The following is a 12,793-nucleotide window of genomic DNA, read 5'->3' as shown; positions in this document are numbered from 1 at the left end:
CACCGAGATTTCACAAAATGTTTGGTCATGGAAATTTGGTTTAAAGTCATGGAAAAGTCATGAAAATCCACTGGTCAAAATGTGTATGAATCCTGAATTTATTGTGATATTATTGGCATCATGGTTTGTAATCATGTTTATTGGAATCTTTTGTGAAATATAGTTGAATGTTCTCACCGTTTTACCAAAATGTGATATATATATAAATAAATGAAATGCACTCATAGTATGAATAGACAGGTGTTAGATTGGTTTGCTGCTTCCCATCTAGCAGTGTCCCACGCTGCCTTCCTGTTCATGGTCTGCCTCTGGCTCTGGTTTCCCTGATAATCGGGTGACTTGTCGCCCGGTGTGATCGTACTGAACTCGTATTGTGCGTTTAATGAGAGCGGTGGTGGGTTGACCTCAGAGTTGTTGTAGGAGCTGCTTCCGTCTGCTGCTCGGCTGCTACACATTAACAGAGTCGGCGTAGTTGACCTTCATTCCTGAACTCCTGGTTTATCTTCAACCCCCACTAAAACAAACCTGAGTGACCTTGTGTTGCTTTAAGATACAATACCGTGAATAAATACCTCCACCAAAGGGTCGTGGAGGTCATGCTCTAAACCAATGGTGGATTAGCTTCCCCCTTAATGTTGGTTTACTGCCCCTTATTTGTTAAAACTGCTGTCATAACTCCTAAATGTATCTTTTTTCATGCGTCTGTGATGAATTTATTTATATTGGATTGAATCTGGTTCAGATATGTGATGTAAAAATGGACTTTTTGATGAAAGATGTGATTAAACTGCTGGCCGGACCCGCCGGCCTGAGGCGTGCTCTGTCAGTGGCTCGTGCCTGCAGCGTCTCTTTATGAATCATACACAGGAGAGGGGGTCAGAAAATATCAATGCACGGAGCCTCAGGGATGCATAAAGGAGAAAATAATCATTTTAAACCAAAGCAACCTTCGGAGACATTGAAAAGTCTTCAAAGTAACGTGGAGGAAACGCTTCAATTCAAATGCTTTAATTACCGAGGAGCCACAAGTGTCAACAGAAAACCTTCAAAAACCTGTTTTCTTCTTCTTCCGTCGCCGTGGTTACTCCATGTGTCCTCCCTCCTTGCTGTTTCTATGGTGACAACCATGTTTTATCCTCTTTCTCTCTCTTTCTCTTTCAGTGTCATCCAGGCGCCGTTACCGCTACCTGTAGACAAGGTAAGAACAGCCGCCGCGTGCAAGTCGTTTGGGAATTTGTGTGTGTGTTGGGTAGTTTTCACACACATAAGTATTCTTTGCACACACACACACACAGAGTGGAGTAGTCAGCTGATGGAGGAATGCAGGGGTTGCTGCCAGTTTCAGCCGCCGCACTACAGAAGTCATTCATCTGGTCGAGGCAGCAAAGTTTATTCTCAGAGTGCTCCGTGTCTTTAAGACGATTTAAAGTTCAATCAAATAGCTTTTTACAATCATTTATTTCATGATGGCACTCACTAGTTTTGCATTAAATTGGAATAATGCTCCAATAGCCGTCTACACAGATGGAGCCCTTTGTTGCTATAAAGCAGTAACGTCATGCTTTTCGCCCGCTGTAGATTTCCTGCTGAAGTCGGCTTCTTATCTCACTTTCCAACATGAACTCACGTCTTGTCCGTCTTCTTATTTCGTCGATTGAACGACCAAGGAAACATTCAGAGACCCTCTAATGTCAGTTTGCAGGTTAGATAGCCAATTAGCTGAACTGCATGTACACATATTAAAAAAACATTTGCTATATTAAGATATATTGTTCCCAGATTCTTTCAAATCTGCATTAAAAAAAATCCACTATCATTCCGTCTAGACATTTTTTTTTTTTATTTTAATTTGACACGCTGCTGCACAGCGAGTTGAGCCAATCAGCATTCAGGTGTCGGCTTTCAGTGTAAAGATGACTTCATCTGAAGCGATCATTGGCCCCATCACCACATTGAGTCGAATCAATACACGGCACCAAGCTATACTGTTTCACATCCACCCGGCACTGCAAAGCGTGTACGATGATGTCCACGCTTCACTTTCACACACTGTCTGCACACTGTCAGCGTTAGCTGTCTGTTAGCTTTCTGTTAGCCGTCTGTTAGTTGTCTGTTAGCTGTCTGTTAGCTGTCTGTTAGCTGTCTGTTAGCCGTCTGTTAGCTTTCTGTTAACTGCCTGTTAGCTGCCTGTTAGCTGCCTGTTAGCCGTCTGTTAGCTCTCTGTTAACCGTCTGTTAGCTTTCTGTTAGCTGTATGTTAGCTATCTGTTAGCTGCCTGTTAGCTATCTGTTAGCTGCCTGTTAGCTATCTGTTAACCGTCTGTTAGCTGTCTGTTAGCTCTCTGTTAACCGTCTGTTAGCTGTCTGTTAGCTGTCTGTTAGCTCTCTGTTAACCGTCTGTTAGCTGTCTGTTAGCTCTCTGTTAACCGCCTGTTAGCTTTCTGTTAGCTGTATGTTAGCTGCCTGTTAGCCGTCTGTTAGCTTTCTGTTAACCGTCTGTTAGCTGCCTGTTAGCTGCCTGTTAGCTGCCTGTTAGCTGCCTGTTAGCTGCCTGTTAGCCGTCTGTTAGCTCTCTGTTAACCATCTGTTAGCCGCCTGTTAGCCGCCTGTTAGCCGCCTGTTAGCCGCCTGTTAGCCGCCTGTTAGCTGTCTGTTAGCTGTCTGTTAGCTGCCTGTTAGCTGCCTGTTAACCGTCTGTTAGCTCTCTGTTAGCTGCCCCGCCCAGTTCTGTGTTTCCCTGCAACAGTGAGAACAGAGCCTCAGTGTAACCTGTCGAGGAATGTAGGCTGGAGTTGATTGTGTGTGTGTGTGTGTGTGTGTGTGTGTGTGTGTGTGTGTGTGTGTGTGTGTGTGTGTGTGTGTGTGTGTGTGTGTGTGTGTGTGTGTGTGTGTGTGTGTGTGTCAGCGAGGAGCTGTGATTAGATTTGAACCACTTCTCTAACATAATTAAATGTCTTAAAGCAGAATTCTTGCACCTCCCGGGTCTCAGAAACTCTCTCTCTCACACACACACACACACACACACACACACACACACACACACACACACACACACACACACGGTGGAAAGTGCTGAGTCTGGTTTTTGGACAAGACTACATGCATCAGCGGCTTCACCCCAAGTGGGTCATGATGCATCTGCTTTCACTGCCATCAAGCTTTTTACACTAAAGTCAGAGGTGGAAAAGTTCAACTTCTCTTGTCTGTGTTACGTACAGTACATAGTAGAGTCTTGGTTAGCTTAGCTTAGCATAGAGACTGGAAACGGGAACAAGTTGAAAATAAAATACAACTATCGACACCTCTGACTAAATAACAAACAAACAAAAGCCCACAGCTTGTGGGGAATGTTTAGGATATGTTGTTTTATTTAAAGATGGAGACGTGCTTTGGACCAATGACTGCAACTGGCTCACTGGTCCACCAGTTTGATCACTGGTTCTATGATATATGGGACACTGTAGTGTCATTTTAAAGGCCTCTGACACTGTGTATGTGTGTGTGTGAAGTGAGTAAATGTGAGTGAGAGTGTATGTCTGTATGTCCATCTTTAATTCAAACACTGAAATGAACTCCAGACAACTATCAATATGTTAATGTGATGTGTGTGTGTGTTTTCCAGGTGGCAGCCAACACTCCCAGTATGTATTCTCAGGAACTGTTCCAGCTCTCCCAGTATTTACAGGTAACACACACTGACACCTGCTGGTCTTTCTGTGGCAACACACGGCGGTAATGAAGCGGTAAAAGTTGGTTCATGTAACGTAACAATAGAAAGAGGAGGACCGGAGCTCTGCAGCGTCTTTATTTCCTTGATGACAAATGACCTCATTATATAACGACTAAGCAGTCTCCATCTTTCACCCATCCCCTAACAAAAAGATGATGAGTGAAAAGATCCGACGAGCAGGTGGACATTATTCCTCAAGGAAGTGCCTGGAAATCTTCCCTGAATATTTATGAAACCTCCTCTTTTTGGTTTGTGCAGGACTTTGATCGAAGCCTCACTCAGCAGCTCGTTACAGGAACGTCCCACGTCTGAAACCCCTTTGAGTCTTATCTCGGTTCACGGTGACTCTTAAGACGTTTTTTTAGTTTTTACAGAAGCATGTTTCTGAACTGCATTTCAGAGAAACTGCTGCTCAGATTCGAGGATGTGAATTTAACGATTACACAGACAATGTCTTCAATCAATGTCAGTAATACGGCCATAGCTCATTGATAAGACATATTATATATGCTGTAACTTTAGTAATATGAGTTCAAATGAAAGCTATTTTTAGTTGCATATTAGAAGAATATGTTTTCTTTATAACACAAGTTGCCTCTGCTGCTGTTAATCACACTATTCTGTCTCCATATGCTCTTGTGTAGTCTTCTAGCTTTTATTTTGTATTCATATTTTATTTATTTACAACCCTTATTGTTTATGTGTTTAACTCTTGTATATCTGTCCTTTTGCTGATTGATCTCATCTAATATTTAAGATAAATGACCTGCTCTGATTTATTTATTGCTCTTATATAAGTAGCTTCTCTCTCTCTCTCTCTCTCTCCCAGGAGGCCTTGCACAGAGAGCAGATGTTGGAGCAGAAGCTAGCCACTCTGCAGCGTCTGTTAGCCAACACTCAGGAGGCCTCAGAGAGCAGCTGGCAGGTAGCAAACAAACCCTGTTTTCACCTTTTGGTCATTTTATCTGTTTAGTTTACGTAACGGAGCGTTATAGCAACTGAAAATCACATGTTGCAACTTGTAAAATACCATTTATCTCAAAATGAAAGTGGTTATTACAAACTGTGGATTGTGTTTTTTTTTATTAAACCAACTTGCCATATTTTTCTGTGAAGGAATTATGACGTGTTTTAACTCCCTAACGCTAACAGTAAGCAGCTTATTATACATAATTAAAATTAATATTTCAATCAATTAAACTTTAGTCATTTACTAATCAATCTGTAGTGGTTATTTTTGCAATAAAACAAAGTAAAAAGATAACATTTAGATTTTACTAAACCATTGTTTTATGTTATTTTGGTCATACGCGCTGTTATCTATCGCTGCGTGGGCGCTTTCCCCATCTCTTGGGATATGAAACTGTGTGTGTGTGTGTGTGTGTGTGTGTGTGTGTGTGTCATCGCCAGGCTCTGATTGATGAAGACCGGCTGCTCTCCAGACTGGAGGTGATGGGCAGTCAGCTACAGGCTCACTCGAAGGTAATAAAGCATCTAGTGACGCAATAACTGCTGCAATAAATGGATCAGAAATGTCATCCACGTTCATACAAAAACGATAAACCTCTTCTCTGACAGTCCCAGACGGAGGACGGGATCCGTAAGGAGCTCTTGGCGCTGCAGGAGGACAAACACAACTACGAGACCACGGCCAAGGAGTCTCTGAGGAGAGTCCTGCAGGAGAAGATCGAGGTGGTCAGGAAGCTGTCCGAGGTGGAGGTGGGACTCGCGCTCTGACTCGTGTCGCGTTGAGCCGCGCGGCTCGGCGTTTTTATTTATTCTTTGTTTGTTTGTGTTTGTGCCGTCCTGCAGCGCTCGCTCAGCAACACGGAGGACGAGTGCACCCACCTGAAGGAGATGTCCGAGAGAGGCCAGGAGGAGCTGAGGGAGCTCGCCAACAAGTACAACGCCGCCGTCAACGAGATCAAAGAGCTCACGGACAAGATTAAGGTTATTAGGACGACTGATAATGACTCAGAGTTATTCTAGTAAAGAGTCAAATGACTCTTTAGCAAAGTATGTTTTATACAATGTGTGGCGCTTCATTTTATTTTTAATATTTTTCACGTTATAACTTTTCTCTCTGTCTACCTGTTCTTATTTTGTCCTTTTCCTTTCTCCTTCTTTCTGACTCTGATTTCCACCGTTCCTTCTCTCTCTCTCCCTCTTTCTTCCTCCCTCCTTCCTTGCTCCTCCCTCCTTCCTCCCGCCTTCCTCCCTCCTTTCTCCTTCTCACCCTCCCTCCTTCCTCCTTCTCTCCCTCCTTCCTTCCTTCCTCTCTCCCTCCTTCCTTCCTCCTTCTCTCCCTCCTTCCTTCCTCCCTCTCTCCTTTCTTCCCCCCTTCCTCCTCCCCTTCCTCCTCCCCTTCCTCCCTCCCTCCTCCTTCCTTCCCCCCTCTCCCTCCCTCCTTCCTTATCTCCCTCCTTCCTTCCTCCTCTCCCTCCCTCCTTCCCTCCCTCCTCCTTCCTCCTTCTCTCCCTCCTTCTTTCCTCTCGCCCTCCTTCCTTCCTCCTTCTCTCCCTCCTTCCTTCCTTCCTCCCTCTCTCCTTCCTTCCCCCCTTCCTCCTCCCCTTCCTCCCTCCCTCCTCCTTCCTTCCCCCCTCTCCCTCCCTCCTACCTCCTTCCTTCTCTCCCTCCTTCCTTCCTCCTTCTCTCCTCCCTCACTCCCTCCTACTTTTCTCCCTCCTTCCTTCCTTCCTTCCTTCCTCCCGCCCTCCTTCCTTCCTTCCTCCTCCTTCTCTTCCTTCCTTCCTTCCTTCCTTCCTCTCTCCTCCTTCCTCCCTCTCGCTCCTTCTCCCTCCTTCCTCCCTCTCGCCCTCCTTCCTTCCTCCTTCCTTCCCTCCTTCCTTCCTCCTCCCCTCCCTCCCTCCCTCCTTCCCCTCTCATTCTCCCTTTCCCCCTTCTTCCCCCCTCCCTCCCTCCCTCCTCCCCTGGCCCCTCCCCCTCCAGGCGGCGGAGGACCGGCAGGAGGAGCTGACCCAGCGGGGAGCGACGGAGAAGAGGGAGTTGGAGCTGCGGATCGAGGAGATGGAGGAGAAGGAGCAGGTTCTCCAGGCTCGCATCGAAGCTCTGCAGGCCGACAACGACTTCACCAACGAGAGGCTCGCCGCCCTGCAGGGTACACACACACACACACACACACACACACTAACATTTAACAAGCCGGCACACAGCAAACCAATCACTTTAACTTTAACACAAGAGTTAAAGTAACTCTAACAAACCGGTGAGCGGGTCAGATCACGGGGCTCAGCTGGGACTTCCTGTCAGTCAACGCTTCTCTCTGCTGTTGTTGTTGTTGTTTCCAGTGCGGTTAGAACAGCTGCAAGAGAAAAGCATAAAGGAAAACAACAGCCTGGGTGAGTGCTCACAGGTTCAGGTCCTCTCCGCCGCCGCCCGTCTCTCTGCTGCCGCTAACTTCCTCATCCTGCACTAATAATGCATGACGAGTTCCTGCATGACGTCCACACGACTTCCTGTTGCCCGACGCTCCCTTCGCTCTTTTTGCTCATCCGTCTCTGTTGTCTGGCTCTTCTTCTGTTTCGGTGTCTTGACTCCGCCCCTCCGGACGCGTGACGTCGAGATATTTCTCCACGTAAGCCCTCGGGACATTTGAAGCTTTCAGAGCGACTCGGCCGTCACTTTGTCCAGATTTACATTCAGAAACCTTGACCAAGTTGAGTATTATGGTCTGTAATAAATCATCAGTCCTCCCTAAACACACACATTGTTAAACACAACAAATAACTGTTTGACTTTGGATTTAGAATCACAAGCTTTATTCGCACGCATGCACAGATTTGTCTTGAAGCAGGTGTCAAAACAATAAAATAATAATACTAAACAAATATATATATTAGAGCCCACCAATAGTGGCCTTTCCAGGTTGATTCCCACCTTTTTTAAATAGCAAAATAAATGTCCAATAATATTTTAAATAAACATGCCGCACAAGGAAATATTTTATTATTTATATTCATGAATGAATCACGACCAGAATATCAAGTCAGGTTTTGTTTAAGGCAGAATGAGAAGGGTTTTGACTGTTTTGGGTTTGTAAATTTCAACATTCAAAGTTGTCCCGGCTCACCGAGGTCGCCGTGCGTCGCCGGCTGCACGAGGATTCAAACGTTTGATCTTTAAACAAATCTGGGCGGCTGTTCTCTGGGTCGCGGTGGCACTCGTGTCGAACCCGAGCATCGTCGCTCGTTGGGGTTTCTGGGTCGTTTCCCTGGTTACCAAACTGTCCACTGCTTGGTTTTTTTCTCTTCTTCTTGGGGGAAAAAAGAGCTTCTGGTCACTGATTGACTTCTTGGGGACTGAATGAGGAACACTGAACATGGACGCTGGAGGTGACACTCTCATTCGGACTCTTCCTCTGCTGTGATCATGTGTTTGGCTGGAAACGTTTGGACAAACTTGTGTGTGTGTGTGTGTGTGTGTGTGTGTGTGTATATATACCTCTGATCTGGTCACATGACAGATGTCGACATTGTCTCCCACGGACCAGTAGAGGAGCCTGTCGAGGACAAACAGAGCCTGCAGACACCTGAGAGCCAGGAGGAAGACGAGGAGGATGAGGATACAGACACCGATGATGGTGCATTTGGTGGAGATGAAGATGATGACGATGGTAGTCAGTTTAATTATCATAACAGTAGACATCCTGGTTTATGCGTAGCACTGTTCTTCAGCAGGTTTTTACTTTACAGAATGAAACCGTTCAACATGATGCAGCTCAATTTAGAAGGAATCCAACCTGGATCCTTTAAAACATTGCAGAATAGAATATTTAATGCTGTTTAATTAATAGATACCAAAATATTGACTTTGTTTACCTGATCTTGTGAGGTGATTCCAGTCGGTATCATTAATATATAATATAACTGGAACATTTCTGTCCTGAAATGTTGATCTTTTTTCTAGTTTTCTAATATCTTCAGAGAAAAGTTGATCAGAACCCAAAACCGGACGACATCACCGACTTGTAGGACGTCGAGGGTTCAGTCTGAAAGCTATGAGGTCGAATTAATTCATTAGTACTAATGCTGTCATGCTGAATACCGCATTGCAATTATTTTTTTTTTTTTTTTAAAGGCAAGTTTATGTTTATTTGTAAAGCACATTTCAACAACAAAAGTGCTTCACATAAAACCATTAAAACACAATGCAGAAGAAAACAAGATTTAAAAACAGTCAAGAAGTTGCAGTGCAGTTTAAGAAATAAAATGCACTAGTGAGATGAGAAATTGATTTAATATCCTTGAGTCTGGTTCAATTAAAGGCAACGGCAAACAGAAAAGTCTTCAATCTGGAGTTAAAGGAGCTGAGGGTTCCAGGGATCTTGTCGTAAGGGATCCTTTGATCTCTCACCTTCAGCAAACTGTTTTTAAATAGCGTTCACTGGGTGTGACGGGGAAGACGAGACTCCTGTGGATCCACTGAACCCAGTCGTATTCTCGTGATGTTCGTCCGTTTCACGCTGACGTCGCCGCATAAAACGACCTGTTGTGACCTCTGGGGTAATCGCAGCCGGATGCACCTTCACATCCATAAACCAAAGACTTGGACATTCAGGGGGATGAAGGGCGTTTCTAGATATATTGACGATAAGAGGGTTCTGAACCGTTTGAAAGCGCTCGCCATCCAATCACCGTAACATGCAAGACCAGAAGAAATCTCCAAATTTCAAAAGTTTTAGATGCAGAAAAATCAACGCATGGCTTAAAAAAACAATGGTGTTGTGTTCTTTAAGGTCTTAAATGTATTGTGGTATATCAGAGGGATTAAATTATTAATTCTTGAGTGGTAAAATAAATAGTTAGACTGACAGACACCATCTTAAGACATGTGTAACCATGGGAATAGCCGCCATTTACTTCCGTTTCGTTTGAGGAGACACTCGTGGGTTTTGCTCCTCTTGGAAGTTTCCATCCCGATTGTGAAGTTGAGAGAATCTCCTCCCGAATAATGCGACGATTGTATTTTTGCCTGCCTGCCTGTCTGTCTGCATCCCGTCTGCTGTCACCGTGTCGTGGAATCCGTCCAGAAACACTGTTTCCCCGCCATGTTTGGCTTTGATTTCCTGCCCCGCCCGTTGGTTTATCTGTCCGTGTCGTTATCGGTCTCTTCGCTCCTCGATAGTTGTCATGCTCTTTCTTCTCGCTCGTACCTGTCTGTCTTTTTCATCATTTCTGTCTTCGGCTCTTTCTGCTGCATCTCGTCCTCCTTTTTAATACGGAGTTGGGTATTGAAAGGAACCAATTTTATTTTTTGACTTCTGCTCATCGATTCCAGAAAGTGAAAAAGTTGACCTTCTGCTTTTCAACATAGAGCACAGCTTGTTCTACGTGCATCAACGTGTGTGTATCGTCAGAATATAGCAGAGCAAATTGAGCGCTGGTGAGTCGTGAAACTACGGAAGCCCTGAGAGGAAAATGAGAGGAAAACATTCTGGTGACCCGTTTTGTCTAAAAGTCCCTTTTTCTTTCTTCTTTAAAATATGCGTATATATGTATGTGTGTGTGTGTGTGTGTATATATATATATATATATATATATATATATATATTTTGTGTTCACAAGTTCAGTAAGTTAAAGCTCACCTTGAAGAAATATATAATGTTTTCACTCTTCTATAGAGCAATAGATTATGCCGTAATGGTGCCTCTTGTGGCTGAAATGAGTATTACAACAACACACAATTACACCTGAGAAAACTACGTAGAAAACAGATCACCAGATCTTTTTTTCCCTCAGAGCTTCCGTTTAAACAGAAAAACATTTTCTCCAATACTTTCTTGGAGGGATGAAGTCCTTTTAACATGCTTATAAATCATCTAACGATACGACCAGAGGGGAAAACAGGTGAACATCACCCAAATAATGCAAATACTTAGCCGCCAACATATCATTTTCATTCCCAGACGATAAGACTTAATTAGACGTGGCACCGATGAGCAGAATCAATGGAATCCTAAATAAAATACCCAACTCCACTCCTGACCGTGACCGTAGTAATGTCAGCGCTCTGTGTTCCTATCAGACAACTGTCATGTTAACAACAGCGGAGGAGACTCGACTAGAATCCAACAGTTGATTGAGTGTCCGCGTGAGTACAATCACACAATCCCTCTGTATGCACACACACACACACACACACACACATCACAGACTCCCATCGCTGCTTGGAAAAGATGGAAAAAATAAAAGTATGTTGCGTCAAAATTAGAAAATGGTAAGTCAATTTTTATTTTTTTTACTTTTAAGATATAGATATATATATATATATATATATATATATATATATATATATATATATATATATATATATATATATATATATATATATATATATATTTTTATCTCAACGTTTGCTTGTGAGCTATTAAAGCTACAGTTGTAACTTACCAACAGAATCTTGATTCATATTTCATTAGCGCTGCTTAAAGGGACAGTTTTGATCTGACTCCTCGGCTCTGATTGGCTGTTTGTCTTCAGCCATGGTGGAATCTAGAACACATCCTATACTACTCGTTATACTACTCTTAGACTCTTATCAGGACTATCAAGTGACAGTTTCAGCAAAGACGACTTCAAGTCAGAAGTTTGAGAACATAGAATTAAAGATTTTCTACAAATGTCGTGGCACAGAAATCTCTTTAGTGTTTTTTTTTTTTTTTCATTCGTTTCTCAACACTCGATTTACCATTTTTAATAACATGCCTAACATGTATTTATATGTTCTGTTCCTCACACTGTGTACATGTATGACGCTCCTTCTCCAGAGGAACCTCCTGTGATTGAGCAGGTTGTGGATCAGTTACTGGTAACAAACGGCACCTTAAGTGCTTTTCCAGTGGTTTTTCCATCCAAGTTAAAGTCGGCCACCTGGTTTCCTCTCGTCTCTCTTTCTGTTCTTCCTCTTCCTCGCGTCGCCTCGCTCTGAGAGAATTAGTTCAGCCGCTATTATCGACAGTTTAAATACCTGAAGGGGTTCAAGTGTCCAGTTCCTTTACCAGCTCTGTTCTTCGTTTGTTGTTTGCGGTGACGAGTGCGTCCGGCCGTCCCACTCGTCCTGCATCTCCCTCTGCAGTGTAAAAGTCTGCAGACTGATGATGACTCTGTTATTACTGCGGTTTCAATGGCGCCGCAAAGGATTCTCCTCTTTGCTACGAGGAAACACAACTAGTGTGCAGAGCGCTCGGCTTTATTTCATGGAGATGCATTGCAATTAGTTGAGTTGTGGATTTTGAGTTTGTTGTGGGAGCAGCTGGTGTGTGTGTGTGTGTGTGTGTGTGTGTGTTAAAGGTTTTTATTGCAGATGAAAAGACATCTAGGCATCAGTTTTAACTTGGTTTAATAACATCTGTCCCATGTTTTCAACGAGATTTTAATGCGTAGTATTTATTTATTTATTTATTATCCTGGACTTATTTTTATTGTACAAATGTGGCAAAAATAAATCCTTTTAGATGCAGTATATAGTTATGTTGCAGGTATACAAGCGAGGTGCCAAAGAGGTGACGATTCCGTCTTTAATCCGGATCATTCTATATTTCACACGTTTTAGCCTGAAGCCCCAGAGCATCGACACAACTCTCTGGTCCTTCAGTCGGTTCTACAAACTAATGTATTCTGTGTACTTCTCCGCGTAATACCTGCAGCGTGTCATTTTTAATGTTGACACAAAACTATCTCGGCTAACGTGTCACGGATGCTTTAGATGATGTCTCTAAAACAATGAGCGGCACCTCATTCATCAAACACCACCCGTTGCTGGTTGATGTATTAACAGGGTGTTCAGTTGGACATTTGCAGAGTTCGGCACAGACTTGCATTGATCAAACTCCAAATAATTTTTGTATTTATTTTTGCTTTATTCACCGATTCTCTTGGTCTTCTTTCTCGTTCCTTTCCTGCAGCGGTCAAACAGCTGAAGGAGACGGTAAGCTCTTCGATCCACAAATTGGCCAATTTTGCAGGTAAGAGCTCAACTGAATCTGATGAAACCGCCGTAAAATATATTTTTTAATTATTTACAGCTGTGAATCAAAATTAAGCCC

The 12,793-nt window shown here is 43.5% G+C and overlaps 1 protein-coding gene across 1 annotated transcript in view; it reads left to right on the top strand.

The window, feature by feature from the left end:
- The window catches only part of slmapa (sarcolemma associated protein a), a 50,182-nt gene that overhangs the window by 24,578 nt on the left and 12,811 nt on the right, over positions 1–12,793 (top strand). Inside the window, exons 4-14 of the mRNA XM_079217782.1 lie at positions 1,162–1,198; positions 3,622–3,684; positions 4,559–4,654; positions 5,140–5,211; positions 5,308–5,448; positions 5,542–5,679; positions 6,679–6,847; positions 7,038–7,088; positions 8,213–8,362; positions 10,774–10,839; positions 12,653–12,712. Of these exons, the coding sequence (XP_079073908.1) occupies positions 1,162–1,198; positions 3,622–3,684; positions 4,559–4,654; positions 5,140–5,211; positions 5,308–5,448; positions 5,542–5,679; positions 6,679–6,847; positions 7,038–7,088; positions 8,213–8,362; positions 10,774–10,839; positions 12,653–12,712 (1,043 nt within the window). The remainder of the gene's footprint in view (positions 1–1,161; positions 1,199–3,621; positions 3,685–4,558; positions 4,655–5,139; positions 5,212–5,307; positions 5,449–5,541; positions 5,680–6,678; positions 6,848–7,037; positions 7,089–8,212; positions 8,363–10,773; positions 10,840–12,652; positions 12,713–12,793) is intronic.

The sequence above is a fragment of the Taurulus bubalis genome (assembly GCF_910589615.1).
Source record: "Taurulus bubalis genome assembly, chromosome: 5".
In the NCBI taxonomy this organism is placed as follows: domain Eukaryota; kingdom Metazoa; phylum Chordata; class Actinopteri; order Perciformes; family Cottidae; genus Taurulus; species Taurulus bubalis.
The sequence above is the reverse complement of the archived record's forward strand: the minus strand, read 5'-3'. Positions and strand labels throughout refer to the sequence as shown.